This window comes from Acomys minous (genome assembly GCF_964271855.1).
Source record: "Acomys minous genome assembly, chromosome: 4".
NCBI classification, from domain to species: domain Eukaryota; kingdom Metazoa; phylum Chordata; class Mammalia; order Rodentia; family Muridae; genus Acomys; species Acomys minous.
Window position 1 is genome coordinate 27,287,967 of NC_140486.1, and position 15,699 is coordinate 27,303,665.

The 15,699-nt window shown below is 52.5% G+C and overlaps 1 protein-coding gene across 6 annotated transcripts in view; it reads left to right on the forward strand.

Annotated features, from left to right (window-relative positions):
* The window catches only part of SYNPO (synaptopodin), a 57,153-nt gene extending 43,640 nt beyond the window's left edge, over nucleotides 1–13,513 (forward strand). For all 6 annotated transcript variants that reach the window (XM_084779952.1, XM_084779954.1, XM_084779953.1 and 3 more), the window contains 2 exons: nucleotides 3,179–5,565; nucleotides 10,940–13,513. In XM_084779952.1, the coding sequence (XP_084636078.1) occupies nucleotides 3,179–5,565; nucleotides 10,940–11,611 (3,059 nt within the window). In that variant the 3' untranslated portion in view covers nucleotides 11,612–13,513. The remainder of the gene's footprint in view (nucleotides 1–3,178; nucleotides 5,566–10,939) is intronic.
* The last annotated feature ends 2,186 nt before the right edge of the window (nucleotides 13,514–15,699 follow it).

Genomic DNA, 15,699 nt, shown 5'->3' on the forward strand with positions numbered 1-15,699 from the left:
GTAAACTGCATGTAGTGTGTGCCTAATCTGTGTTAGCTGCAACTGCGTCAAAGCAATGTTGCTGGGCTCTGTATCCCAGGTCACACTGGATGGGTTTGCACTTGTGAATCTCTGCAGGGCTGTCAGGCTGCAAGGTAAAGCTGTCTATTGGTGTGGCCGGGGTGGGGGTGGGGCAGAAGCATACTAAGTTGTGAAAGCCATTGAATAAGCTCATGGTTGAGAGGCCCGTACCACTGGGATGCTCACCTCGGGGTTGTGAGCCCACGCCAGCCGGGTGGGCATGGGAACAGGTTTTGCACATGGCAGGAGTGTGGCTTTAGGGATGCACGGATGGCGTGGAGAATTGTGCTGTGACAGCCACCTCTGAGGGGCTGAGGCTCTGGCTGTGATGCTTCTCCATGATTCCCGGGTCCCCTGATGTGTGCCCTTCAGGATCCTGATCTATGCTATGAATGCCATTTGCAGGAGAAAGATCGGACACTGTCTGCCCCTCATGAACAGAGTGGAGCGGGGTCACAGTGGTCAGCTGTTCCTGGGGGCAGCGTGAGCCTTCTTTGCCCTTTGCTCTGGACCTGATGATAACAGACCTCTTGTGTTTGTGATCTCAGGGGAGCCTCGAAACCCTTCACAGCTAAGGAGCCCATGACTTTGGGAGGGGGTAAAAGCTTGCCGAGATCATTGGGATGCCCCACCCCCACTCCCACCCAACCCCGGGGCCAGAGAACTTGGCTTTGGGCCAGGAGACCTGCTTCGAAGAAGCACAGAGGAGGCAGACAACTCCAAGGTCCAAACATTTCCTAAAGACTTTCCTGTGTGTCTGCAAACCTCATCTTCAGCTGTCCCAGAGGAGTGGTCTGGCTAAACCCTTCCTGTTTTATAGAGGCGGTTACTGGAGCAGAAGAAGAATACCACCAGGTGTTGGGGTACAGGTGGGGTAGGCTACGTACTGTCGCTGTGGAATAAAGGGGGACGCTACAGGAGTAATAGACAGGAGGATGGAGCCAGAAAGCTGTGGAGCAAGGATTGTACCTGGCCTCCATTGGACCTCTCTGCTGAATCCAGCATAGGACGAGCAGGCTTTGCCCTGGAGTAAGCTCTGGACCTCAGTTTCCCTATCTATAAAATGGGATAGTGGTGTGCTTCCAATCTCGTCTCTCAAGGCACTTCCATCTCTCAGAGTCCAGAAACTCCGAGCCAGGCTGGCAAGATGCCTAGAAAGACTGTCCCTGGAGCCCCATCAGCCTGTCAGGGCCAGGGCTAATTAGGGTGAGTTAGGAGGGAGGGCAGGGTCAGATTCCTCAAGAGCTAATTAGCTTCCCACAGTGGGGGAGGGGTTTTCTCAGCCACTGGGTAAGCTATGACCCTGGTCCTAGGCTGATCCCTACAGCTGCCTTGTGACTCATCTGTTCAGGCGTCTGTTTGTTTATTCATTGTTCGGCAGCCTTGAGCACCGAGTGCATGCCAGCTGGGCACTGTGGACAGAAAGAGAGATGGTTACGTCACTCAAAAGGGGGCTGACCAGTGACCTCTGTCCTTGCCATTTCCCATTGCTTCTTTCCCCAGAAGGACACTGCGCACAGCTATGGTCTGACTCAGTCTTTGTCACCTGTAGCTGTGTGGTCTTAGGTCTGTCAGGAATCTCTGAACTTCCTCACACAATTTTCTCTTCTGCACTTCGGGCACACAGTGGCTGTCTCCTAGTGCATTTGGGAGAACAAGATGCATGAATGCAGTGGGTCAGCATGGCCACTGTTGACAGTAGCCCAGGCTATCCTTTGAATGTAAATATTTTTAAATAATTATCTTAATAAAAATGAGAAAAAATTGGGGAAGGAGATAGAAGGAACTGGCAGACTGGTTTCTTGATTAGATGTGGTGTAATCAGGGTTGGAGACACTGCCGTGGTTACTTTTTTATGTTTTGATTTTTATAAATAAGATGTATTAACTTTTTTTTTTTCTTTTTCAAGACAGGGTTTCTCTGTGTAGCCTTAGCTGTCCTGGACTTTCTTTATAGACCAGGCTGGCCTCGAACTCACAGAGGTCTGCCTGCCTCTGCCTCCCAAGTGCTAGGATTAAAGGTGTACACCACCACCACCTGCCAAGTTGTTTTTTGTTTGTTTGTTGGAGACAGGTTCTCTTCATTGTACTTCTGGTTGTCCTGGAGCTTAATATGTAGACCAGGCTGGCCTGGAACTCTCAGAAATCCTCCTGCCTCTGCTTCCCAAGTGCTGGGACTAAAGGCATGCACCATCATGCCCTGCATGTTAACCTATTTTTAAAAAATCCTTAGGGGTAGGGGAGATGGCTCAACAGTTAAAGGCACTTGCTGTGCAAGCCTGGTGACTGAGCTCGACTCCCAGACCCCATGTAAAGGTAGAAGGAGAGATCTGACATCACAAAATTATTCTCTGACCTCCCCATGTGCGACATGGTACATGTTTCCCCAAACCCATAATGACGAACTTAACATACCTTTAAAAAAAAAACTTAGTTTTAGCATCTTTCTATGAAATATCAAGCAAATGACCAAACTCTGAGTTTGAAAGTATAAGGAACCCTCAGAGATGCACACAGAAGTCAGTCTGGGCTTTGCACATTTGGGAATCTTTAGGCTGAACGCTATTCTCAGGGTTGGGGTCAGAGGTAAATATGTCAAGCAAGGCCTGCAAAGCTGTGCTCCAGGAGACGATAAAGCAGGAGATATGCAAACACGTTGACTTCAAACAGTGCTGAATGGTGTGGAGGAAAAGCAGAGCTAGGACAGGAGACAGGAAGGCCCCTCCAGGGAGGGCGTGCTGTCAGGGAAAAGGATACTCCCAGCATTCCCTGCTCAGCTTTGCCTTCCTTCCCCTTCTTTAGCGTAGATGAGAGGCAGAGGATGTGAAACATTCTCAAGGTGGGGGGCAGGGGAGAGTGGCTAGTGGCCAGAGGGACCATGGGAGATGTAGTTAGTGGGGTGACTCAGTTTGGAGAAGTACTGCGTTAGCAACCCAATGGGTGGGGGCGGGGGGCATCCTGAGTAGCCAATCAGCTTCGCCCTTGAATCTCCAGGCCAGCTGATTCTGGGAAACTGAGTGAAGATCACATTTCAAAGAAATGGTCAGAGGTAGGAGGGCATGGTGACTGTCTGTCTGTGTGTCCGTTTGCTAACTCGGCAATGCGTGTCCTCTCTGCAGCATTGGGCCGGAGCTCCAGCTTCACTGAAAGGGATCTGAAAGAGGCCAAAGCTTGGAGCCAGCAGATTGCAGCCCAGCTGACCACCCCTCCCAGCTCCAACTCCAGAGGGGTCCAGCTCTTCAACAGGCGGCGGCAGAGGGTGAACGAGTTCACCTTGGAGAGCCGTGGTCAGAGGCCACCAAAGCTCAGCCACGAGGCCCTCCAAGCAGGGCATCCTGCTAGCCCCACAGGCCATGCCCCAGGGATCAGTCTAAGTCCTACACCTCTCTCCAAGCCAGCCCCTTCAAAGCACCTTAGCCCCCAAAGCCCCAGCCAAGGGGTCACTGGCCACATCATGGAGGGGTACTCAGAGGAAGCCAGTCTGCTTAGGCACCTGGAGAAAGTTGCCAGTGAGGAGGAAGAAGTGCCGCTGGTGGTTTATTTAAAGGAGAATGCAGCCCTTCTGACAGCTAATGGGCTCCACCTGTCACAGAACCGCGAGACTCAGCCGTCCTCGCCAAACCCTCCCGCAACTGAAGTTCCTGGCCCAGCCGCAGACATCAACCAGAACCCTTCCTTGCCCAATGCCACACTCACCACGATGGCTTCTAACAGCCACCACAACCAGCCCGCTGCCGATGTCAATCAGAATCCCCCGGCCACTGTCAGCCCTGTCCAACAGAACTCGCCCGAGGAACAGTGTCCCCCCAATGGCATACTTGATTCCAAACCCAGCACTCCATGCGCTGATGAGGGGCAGCCCCAGGTGGCAGCAGAGGAGGTACGATCCAGCATCCTCCTGATTGATAAGGTGTCAGCCCCGTCATCTGCCACCAGCACCTTCACTAGAGAAGCCACTCCCCTCTCCAGCTCTGTGCCACCACCAGCAGATCTCATGTCCAGCTCCCTGCTCATTGACGTGCAGCCTAGCACCCTAGTGGCATCGGCAGAACAAGAGACGGCTGGACATGCCCCAGTCACCACACCTACTAAGGTGTACAGCGAAGTACATCTCACGCTAGCCAAGCCCGCATCAGTGGTCAACAGGACGGCCAGGCCTTTTGGGATGCAGTCACCAGGGACTACCAGCCACATAGAGCAGAGCCCCATGATGGGAAGACGACATTTTGGAGAGAAGACCTGGGCTCCCCCGGCTAGCACAATGGCGGACAGGAGTCCCCAGCCGCAGAGGCACATCATGTCCCGCAGCCCCATGGTGGAAAGGAGGCTGGTTGGGCAGCGAAGCCCCGTCCTAGAGAGACGCCCCTTAGGAAGCTTCACGCCACCCCCCACCTATGCGGAGACTTTGTCAACCGCCCCCGCGGCTTCTCGGGTTAGGTCTCCCCCTTCTTACTCCACTCTGTACCCCAGCTCTGACCCCAAGCCTCCTCATCTGAAGGGCCAGGTGGTCCCTGCCAACAAGACAGGAATCCTGGAAGAGTCTATGGCTCGCCGAGGCAGCCGGAAATCAATGTTCACTTTCGTGGAGAAGCCCAAGGTGACTCCGAATCCAGACTTGCTGGACCTAGTGCAGACAGCTGATGAGAAGCGAAGGCAGAGAGACCATGGGGAGGTGGGCATGGAAGAAGAGCCCTTTGCCCTGGGAGCTGAGGCCTCCAACTTCCAGCAGGAGCCAGTAGCTCGGGACAGGGGGAGCCCCGCAGCAGCTGAGGAGGCTGTCCCCGAGTGGGCCTCCTGCCTCAAATCACCCCGTATCCAGGCCAAGCCGAAGCCCAAACCCAACCAGAACCTCTCAGAGGCCTCAGGGAAGGGCGCTGAGCTTTATGCCCGCCGCCAGTCACGGATGGAGAAATACGTCATAGAGTCTTCAGGCCATGCTGAATTGGCCCGCTGCCCTTCGCCTACTATGTCCCTGCCTTCATCCTGGAAGTATTCCACGAATGCCCCTGGGGGCTTCCGAGTGGCATCCCTAAGCCCAGCGCGGACTCCGCCTGCCTCTCTCTACCACGGCTATCTGCCTGAGAACGGAGTCCTGCGCCCGGAGCCTACCAAGCAGCAGCCATATCAAATGAGGCCTTCACTCTATGCTCTGTCGCCCGTCAAGGAACCTGCCAAGGCCGCCTCATCACGCACCACCTCATCACGCGCCCCGTCACGCACTGTCTCACCTCGTGCTGCCTCCCCAGCCAAGCCTAGCTCCCTGGACCTGGTGCCCAACCTGCCCAGGGCAGGCCTCCCACCATCTCCTGCTCTGACTCGGGCTTCCCGCTCCTCCCCAGGCCTCTACACTGCCTCCCCAGTGCAGGACAGCCTCCAGCCCAGTGCCGTGAGCCCCACCTACAGCAGTGACATCTCCCCGGTGTCTCCCTCCAGGGCGTGGTCTCCTCGAGCCAAGCAGGCCCCCAGGCCTTCCTTCTCCACCCGGAATGCTGGGATCGAGGCCCAGGTGTGGAAGCCTTCTTTCTGCTTCAAGTAACGCATCCCGGTGCCTGTCTTGTCCCGTTCTCGGAGGGCCAGAGAGACGTGGCAGGATGTGGCTCAGGGCGTAGTAAGGAAGATGGGCATCCATGGTTCAAGGTCAGGCTAAGCTGCATGACCGTAGATGGACCATCTCCCCTCTCTGAGCTGTAGACAAAGGGGCTTAGACTCCATGCCAGGGTGATAAGGGTTGTGGAGAAAGAATACCCTCAAAGGGTCCTGCCGAGCCTAGTCTTACCCTGGCCTTGCAAGCTTCAGGGATGGGAGTCTGATGTCAGTGTCTTGCTGGGAGAAGGCCCAGAGGTGTCCTCATGGAGACTTCTGGAACAGACCAGAGCCTCTGGCTCCTGTGAATCTGCAAGTACTGGGTGTGCCTTACTCCTAGGGCCCAGGCTCCTGGCCTCTGGCTTCCTGCTTCTGGATTCTCACCTTCATGAGGTGTTGCTTTCCCTCTGCCTTCTGGACACTTCCTCTCTGCTGCCTCAGAGAGCTTTGCCTGGCTCCATCTCTTCTCCTCCAGTCCTCTGCTGCCTGTGGACTTAACACCCCACTCTTTTCTGATGCTCGTCTTCCTGCTCTCTGAGACTCTGCCGCCTCCATGCCCTCTCCTGGCCCTGACTCTACACAGGGAGAGGGAGACTCGTGGGCCCAGACCTCAAGTCATTTCCAACCATCTCGCCCTCACTATTCTGGGGATCTCCGAGAAGAATGCCCTTTACAAGGCTATACAGATGTAGGCGTGCTGCTAGGAGAGTGACCCTTTAGTGATAAATCGACCTCAACCAAGATCTCCCTGATTGAAAGAAGCCCCCTCAGCGCAGTGGCAGGGGTCCAGCGAGAGGCAACAGAGGAGTGGTCTAGACTCACTCACACCTCCCATTTGCTGGGTGACTTTGGCCAATTCATCTTTTCTTTCTGGGCCTGAGTTTTCCCATGTACACAGGGTCTTCCAGCCATGATAACCACTGAAGATTGAGAGAATAGGCTGGTGCAGTTGGGATCAGCAGGGAGAATGTCATATAGAAAGAAAGAGGAAGGGATGGGCTGTTGCTTAGCGACAGAGGAGTTAGTTGTCCATGCCAGTGGCCTGGTGAGGTAGGGTTGGAATAAGCTGCTGCTTCAGGATGGCACAGTAGCTCAGAAGAGAGGGACAGGGTCCTAGAACTTTGAGGAAAAGCCTTGGACTTAGGTCTGGATTCCGACAGACTGATGTGCACCTCAGGTCTCAGTTTCCCCATTTGTACAGAGAGTGCAGAGTCAGGGAGCCTGAGCTCTCCACTTCCTGCCCCCCCTCCCCCCACTTGATGTGGTTCAGCCTCCTCCCTGGAACTAAACTTTGTTGTGGGTGAGAGAATACAGACACAAGAAGACACTTTTAGATGAAATCTTCCCAAGACTCCGGGGCTAGGACCACCCACTTCCTCTTTCCCAGCCCTATTTCTAGGATCCCAGAGAGGCAGGGGTGGTGGGGGCGGTGCACATGCTAAGCCCAGTATGCAGTTTTCATGAGCTTTGGGCTTGTCTCCATGGGAACAGGGGTGCCTTGTCAGTGAGCTCATCCACACACAAGAGGGGGATGCATGGGGGAACTGTGAGTGAGCTTGACTCCTTCAGGCCAGGTCTTTCCAGAACAGAGTGAGCTGCTAGGAGACCCTGCTCTGTAGCACCTGGAGCAGGGGTTTGGCAGTGGAGGAACCCAGCCTCCACCCTGTAGCTCCTGCTGAGCTCTTTGGTTCTGTTTCCTGTGCTCAATACACTCTATCTCAAATCTGACTTGCTTCTTTCTTCTGTGCTGTTGCTGCCATGGGTTGGGGCTCTCCCTCTCCGCCCTGAATCAGGCCAAAACGTGAAATGGAACCACTCAGCTGCTGTGCGCGCATGGAAGTGAGTGAGGTTGTGTCCCTGTGTGCTGGTGTGCCTGCCACGAGGTGTCTGATCTGCTAGGTGTCACCGACATGCTGCCTAGGAAAGGAGGGTGCTTAACCCCTTACTCCTTTCCTGAGTCTGAGTCTGGCCCAGATTGTATAGAGGAGAGAGAAAACACACTGCCCTATGGCCCAAATTGGTTTGGGGTTCCTTTATTTTATTTTATTTTTAACATAGGGTCTGGCCGGGCATGGTGGCGCCCGCCTTAATCTCAGCACCCTGGAGGCAGAGGCAGGTGGATCACTGTGAGTTCTAGGGCAGCCTGATCTACAAAGCTTGTCCGGGACAGCCAAGGCTACACAGAGAAACCCTGTCTTGAAAAACGTAAAAAAAACAAAAACAAACAACAACAACAACAACAACAACAACAAAAACTCCACACACAAAACCAAGAAAAAAAAAAAGGTAGGGTCTGTAGCTGAAGCTGGCCTTGAACTCATGGTGATCCTCCTGCCTCAGCCTTTTGAGTGCTAGGACTATAATCATGAGCTTCTGTGCCTAATTATGTTGTTGTTTGCTGTTTGGGTTTATTTTGGGTTGTTCGAGGCAGGTTCCGGCTAACCCAGAACTTGTTGGGTAGATCAAGCCAGCCCTGCACTCACAAAGATCCACCTGCTTCTGACTCCCAAGGACTGGTATGAAAGATGTGCACCAATATGCCTGGCTCTGATGGACCAGCTATGCCTGCCTCTCTGAGTTTTTTTTTGTTTGTTTGTTTTGTTTTGTTTTTTGTTTTTAATTAGTGGCATTGAAATGTCTTCTACCAGAACATCCCCTCTCCAGTTCTCTCAGGTTCCCTCCCCCTCTCCTTTTTTTTTTTTTTTTTTTATCTAAATTGGACCATTTGCCATATTCATCACCAGCCCTGCCTGCCTTCCTGGGTGGAGAAGAGAAAGTGGTGGGATTAGTACCTGGCTCCTGTGTGACTGTGCACAGCCCCTGCCTGTCTCTGGCCCTGGTTTCTCCTTCTGTGCAATGACACGGTTGCAGGAGAAGGCCTGGGAGTTCTGTGGTCTCTGACAGAACTGTTCTGTCAGCTCAGCTTTTGTCTCCACCGCACTCATGCACAGGCCCTGCTATGCTAGGCTGGGGTGACTGGCTGCTGCTTTCTAAATTTACAAATTGCATTTGCAAGGCATTTGGTAGACTCGGTGCACTGAGCTCTTTGGTAGTAGCTTTTGGCTACATAGAGAGACCCTGTCCAAGACAACAACAACAAAACATTTGTTGGCTGGCTTGGGTCATGAGCTCAAAGTGATACTCATTAGGTAATGGGACATGCCTGACCCCTTGTGACTGGCTTTCCAATCGGACATTCTGGTCTGAGCCTCTAGTCCTTGCTGTATAACCTTGGGGCAGGGGCCTTCTTTGAAGCTTTCCTCCATAAGTCTGTACAGGTGACCTGGCTGCCAGCTGGGATGTATCTTACACAGAGAACAGATCTCAGGGACTCTGGCTTGTATATACACAAACAGCCCTGACCCTGGGAGGAAAGGAAAGAGGCCTTGTACTGAGCCTTAACTTGCTCCCTTGATGAGCGTGGATATGCTGGAAAAGCCTCCACAGGTCACTGCAGCATTATGTCCAACCAAAAATGTCCTCTTCTGGCTGTTCCTAATGGTCCTTTGTAGTAAAAGGACACTGTGGCAGCTGCTGTGGTGTGATTAGAGACGATATACCACCTACCTCTATTGTTTCTTTTGATTGGGAGGGACTAAGTCCTTCATTGGTTGAAAGAATGACTGGCAGATTGCTGACAGTGAAAGAATGAATTGTGGGTGATTATAGACTTTGGCTGGGGTGGAGTCACTGACTGGAGCCAATAGCTTAGGCCTGAGGTGGATGGATGATTGCTAGGGAATGTGGCCTCAACTAAGAGCCCACGCGGACTGCTTATTTCTGGAATATTGGTGAACAGCTGGATAGTTTAAGGTATGTGTGTTTAACCTATACTTCCAAGCCCTCCACTTTCAACCCCCTTAATGCTGTTTAAGCATGGCCTAGCCTTTGAAACACACACACACGCACACGCACACATGCGCGCGCATGCACTCACTGTGCTTTTATTTACACCCTTGGCTTCATTTTCATCTCTAGTAAAATGAATGTAATAACACCAACTTCCTAACCAGACTAACTGAACTGGAAGAAGTGAGAGTTGATGAGTGAAGAAGAAGCACGCGGACAGATAAGGACGTCAATAGATGCGAAACGGGCTTGCCGTCATAGCAGTGCAGTGCTTTTTAACCCCAGAGATGCTCACTGGTTTGCACAGAACCATTTTCACCTTCCCTATTGGCAAGAAGTGCAGGGAGGGCAGAGGATTGACCAGAGTGAGTGATTTCCTTCTGTGCTTGTATCTGCCAGATCCCGCCAGGCACCCAAGGAACAGAAGGGAGGAGGTGGCCTCAAAACATAGTAGTGGCCAGAAAGATCACGAGGTCCAATCTGTGTGTGTGTGTGTGTGTGTGTGTGTGTGTGTGTGTGTGTGTGTTTGAGACAGAGTTTCTCTGTATAGCCTTGGCTGTCCAGGAACTCTCTTGGTAGACCAAGCTGTCCTTGAACCCACAGAGCTCTGCCTGCCTCTGCCTCCTGAGTGCTGGGTTAAAGGCATGTGCCGCCACCACCCAGTTATGAGGTCCAACCTTAATAGTGGTAGTTAGTATTTTTAAATTATAAACTTGGCACTGTGGCACACACCTGTAATGATTCCAGCACTTAAGAGGTAGAGGCAGGAAGATCAGATGGTCAAAACCATTAGCTACATATTGAGTTTCAGGCCAGCCAGGGCTATAAGACACCCCCTTTTTCGCCCTGCTTTTTTGTCCTGGACCTCACTCTGTAGATTAGGCTGGCATCGAACTCACAGACATAAACCTGCCCCTAACTCTCAGTGCCAGGCATGAAACCCTTTCTCAAAAACTGTTTTTACATATAAAAATAATATGTTTTAAGTTAGCTATCTACATTTTTAAGTAGTTAAAGCAACCGTATGGCTCAAAACTAGAAACAGACATAGAAAAGTAATAACTTAAAAATACTTTTTCCCACGACCCTGCGGCTGTGTGTGTTATGTCTGCCAGCCCCAGCCCTTAACTTTTTCATATGTCTTTCCCATCTCTCCTTATTGTAGTTTGTTTAGCAGTTCCCTCCAAGAAACATGCTAATGTAAATTATGTTCTTTCACATGAATGTTAGTCTCCAAAGCAAGCAGTGGCTGACCCTAGATAACAAAGGCTTTTAAAGCTTCTGCATTGAGTTGAGCCACCTGCGTCTTTACTTCAGGCACTACCTGACTTAGTTGGGTATCCTTCCTATCTCCGTATGATGGACAACCATACCCGATTCTTTCCAAAACCCTGACTCTGGAGGATTCAGCACTAAACCTTCCCCTGCCCTCTCTGCTCTTTCTCCAGGACCGCTCTGAGAGCCTGCCTACGTCCCCGCCCTGGACGCCGGGCGCTTCCCGGCCCCCTAGCAGCCTGGACGGCTGGGTGAGCCCTGGGCCGTGGGAGCCGGGCCGCGGGAGCAGCATGAGCAGCCCCCCGCCGCTGCCGCCACCTCCACCAATGTCCCCCTCGTGGAGCGAGCGCTCGGTCTCCCCGCTGCGACCGGAGACCGAAGCGCGACCCCCCAGCCGACAGCTGCAGGCCCTTCTGGCGCGCAACATCATCAACGCTGCCCGGCGCAAGAGCGCCTCCCCGCGGCCGGCGGCAGCGGAGACCCTGCGGCCCTTTTCCCCGCCTTGGGTACCGCCGCCGCCGCCGCCGCCGCCGCCGCGCATGCGTTCTCCGCAGCCAGCCCGCCCAGCGGGTACCTTCCGCGGAGCCGCTTTCGCCCCTGTCCCGCGGAGCCCGTTACCCGTCGGGCCTTCGTCCTGCGCTAGTCCCCGGAGTCCTCAGGCCGCACCGTCTAGGCCTTTTCCCTACCGCCGCTCGCCCACAGACTCCGACGTGTCCCTCGACTCTGAGGACTCTGGGCTTAAGTCGCCTGGTATCCTCGGCTACAACATCTGTCCTCGAGGCTGGAATGGCAGCTTGAGGCTCAAGCGTGGTAGTCTCCCCACCGAGGCCTCCTGCACCACCTAAAATTCCATCTCCACCCTGGGAGGGCCGAACCGGAAGAGGCACCAAACTTGGGGAACTCTGGCACCGAGACCCCAAAGGAAAGCTCTATAGAGAAAGAGGGGTCAGAGAAGGAGAGCTCTGGGCCTAGGGGCCTAAGTGACTAGTCGCTCAAACTTGGGTTCTAGCCCTTGGCTTTGTCGTTCATTTGCATGATCCTGCGCTAGAGCCTCCTGTCTCTGACCCTTAGCTTTGGCCAGTGCAGTCTCCAGACATCTTCCCCTTCCACCGACACACATGCGAGCCTTGGGAGAGGCAGCTAAGCACCCACCCTTGGGCCTTCAGGGTGCTAGAAGTTAATGCTCCTCGCTCCTTCACTCATTTCTCCGCAGCCTGGCAAATGAAGTGTGTGTTGGAAAGAACCTAGGCTGTGACCCATGCCCAGGCCCTGGCTTGACCATCGGCTCCTGGCACCAAGGCCCAGGCGGGAGCAGCTGTTTTCCATCTCTTCTTAGACTAAGCACTATTTTTATCTGGTGACCTTTAGAGAGATCTCCCAGGCAAGCTCAAGGTGCCCTGCTGGGCCCCTCTGGGGAGAAGGGGCCTGGAAGATTCTCCCCCAAGCTCTGCTATGCTGCTTTCTCTATCCCAGCTCAGGGTGTCCACAGAATTATCTCGATGGCCAAGGCAGAGCAGAGTGTAAAATTTTGAGTTCCTTGGGGCTGTGGGTCTCCAAGAGTCCCAGACTTCTGCTTTTCTGGGCTTACTGATGACAAGTTTGGGGGGGGGGAGTTTCAAAGACAAAGAAAGAAGAGATGGCAATCCTACATGGCTGTCCCCAGTCTGGTCTTACTTATTTGTTGAGATCTTATCACATAATATGCAAGCCACAGCCAGGATGCACACAGGAGACTCAAGGACTGGATGGGGCTGCCTCCTGACCTCTGAGGATTCTCACCCTGAAATGCATTCCATAGTATTAGGAAGGGAGGGAGGGTGGAGATGGAGCCACCACAGGGCTTGAACTGAGAGACAAACCTGGTTGGGAAGTTAAGTGGCCCCACCCTTCAGTTTTAGGCCTCAGCCTAGTGCCTGTACCATGCCCACAAGAGTAAACGATGTTATATTCATCTTTTTCACATCTTGCTCTGGCCTGGCTCATGACTATACCCAGTGACCTTGAGGAACTCCCTCCCCTTAACTTCAGAGTACTCGGATTCCAATCCCCAAGAATGACACTGAGAAGAATACAGCTGATATTTTTGGTTTTCATAGTTGGCTAATGGTACCACCCCCTTGAGGTTCAGAACTCAGAGCCTAGGGATGGAGGTGCTGCAGTTTGATGAGGCACAAATATATGTAGGTGAAAGAAAAATGCCAGGATGTTGTTAGTGTGAGGGATGATGTGATTTGGGGTAATTAGTAGATTTACCCACACATCAGGGTGATCTAGAGCCCCTGAGTAAGGCTAGGGGAAGCTAGAGAGTCAGGATGGAGTGACGTCTGGATTGGAATGGAGTGCATTGGAATAAAGCGGTGATCTTGGCAGGTTCCTAATGCCCATGGGTTGGGAACCAAGCCCTACTGGGAAAATAAGTGGGTACTCAGCTCAGTCAATAACGAATGGGCACATTTACCAAAGCGCCTACCTGCTGCAGCATCCCTTGCAGCTAAGGAGTCCCAGGCTAGAGATGCCGCCTAGAGAAGAGACCCTATTACACATCTAGCTGATGCTGCGGCATAGATCAGATTCTACCTGCATTTCCTCAGAGAACCAGCAGGAGGCAGGTTTGAGAAAGTCTGTGGTTGTCACAGTGACTGCCTTCCTCCTTCTGGTTTCCTCTAAACCCACTAAAGCTTGCCTGCATCCTGCCTCATGCCTCTTGTAGAATTCAGAGTAATAAATGCTTTCTGCACTCTTCTGCCTCCTGTGGTTTTGTTTTTTTGTTTTCCTTTCAGGAAGCCTTTTTCCCCCCCTTCCCAAGCATACATCAGTCCATAGAATATCTGAGACACATGGTGTTGGAGCTTGGAAATAAACAGTCATAGGAACAGATGGAAAAACTTGGGACTATAGAAGTCCTTGGATTGAAGCCCAGGTTCTGCCATTGATTACCGTGGTGGATCTGAATAAGCCATCCCTTCCCCATGTCTCATCGTCCCCATCTGAGTGATAGGAGAGTTAACCTAAGTAGTGTCTCAGAGTAATACTCCTATAGGGTGCTGATGCTGGAGTGGGCAGGGCCACGCTGGGTCAGAGTCTGTGTACTGATGCTACTTTCTCACTGAAATCAGGATCCCAGGATGTGAAGTTTCATGTGAGTTCAGGCAACTACAGTGAAACCAGGGTCATCAGGGGTCCTATTCTCCTCAGGGGCCAGCCTTGGCCCAGAGTGACTGTGTTTTCACTTCTAGGTGAAGACATCTTTTAGACCTACTCTCTAGATCAGTGTTTCTCAACCTGTGGGTTATGACCCCTTTGGGAGGGGTGTCAAACAACCTTTTCCCAGGGTTTCACCTAAGACCATCAGAAAACACAGATATATATTATTCATAATGGTAGCAAAATTATAGTAGTAGAAACAAAAATAATGTTATGGGTGGGGGTCACCAGAACATGAGGAACTGTATTAAAGGGTCACAGCATTAGGAAGGTTGAAAACGACTGTTCTAGATTCAGGCCCAGCAGAAACTGGGCAGAGGAGCCTGAGAGGGGCAGAAAGCTGTGTTCAGGGCAAAGCCTAGGATGCCGTCTCACATGGGTGTCAGAAAAGCTCAGTGGGACTATCTACGTTGATGGACTCAGGTGCTCGCCACCCTGGATCCAGGGAACCCTGGCTTTCCCCACCCTTCCCGGGGTTTCTGCTGGAACCTTCCCCGAGTACAGTCAGTGTCTGCCTGCCTGCTTTGTTACCTTATCTCTTGCCTAGTGTTCATTACGTCAAGCTAATTCATCAACGATGGAATGAGATCTGACCCACCCCTGCCTGCTCCTCCCTTCCCTTCCCTTCCCTTCCCTTCCCTTCCCTTCCCTTCTCTTTCCTTCCCCCCTTCCCTTCCCTTCCCTTCCCTTCCCTTCCCTTCCCTCCCCTCCCATTCCCAGACCCTCTCCAAGATGAGGGCATCATCCAAGTGCTCCTCAATAACCCCTCCTCCTCCTCTCTACCCTCTTTGTCTCTGTCCTAAGCCAGCCACCCCCACTTCTCTCTTGGCTACAACACAATCTCCCTGCCTCTAGTCTGCCCCCCTTTAACCTTGTATATGTACAGCAGATCTGTCTGTTTCTGGAAGATGTCCATCTGATCATCACACTCCACCGCCTTAATCTCCTCCTCAGCCCTTTGTAACACAATTTCCTTTTGAAAATCTGGCCCCAGCTCGCAGCATGACTGTCAGTCCCCAAGCTCTGGCCGTACTTGCCAACCCTCCACAGTCTTTGCAAGAGATCTGTCCTCTGCCTGCAGGGTCTCTGGCCCCTCTGCCTGGTGAGCTCCCGTAAGTCCTGCATCCTCCAAGATCCAGTGCCAACACCTCCTCCTCTGGGAGGCCCTTCCAGGCTCTAGGCTGAGCTGGCACTATGTTCCCGGAGTGCTCTCGGAGCAAGCTCAAGCTACAGCATGAAACTGTCTTACTTCTCGGAGTCTGAGTTAGCTGAACTCCTTGAAGATAGAGTCTTGGCATATTTGGTTTTAGTCCATGGATAGAGGCTCAGAGAATATGAAAAAAAGCAGGGAGGGAGAGAAGGAGAAAGGGAGGGAAGGTGGACAAGAGAGAGAGAGAGAGAGAGAGAGAGAGAGAGAGAGAGAGAGAGAGAGAAAGAGACATGAAAAGAAGGAGGAAGAGAGAGAAAAAGGCAAGAAAAGATATTGGGGAACAATTCATTCATTTATTCCTTCATCCATCCATGCTTCATTCATCCAGCAAACATCCGTCAAATTTCTATTAGGCATTACTCTAGACACCAGGGATATAACGGTTACCAAGCCTCAGAGACCGCAGCCAATCCCCAGCATTCCCAGGTGACTGGAGAGTTCTAATGTCAATGTGTGTGTGGCCAGGGGGTGCAAGCCCTTCTGTTTGCAAGGGCCTGCTGCCGGGGCACCTGTCTTCCC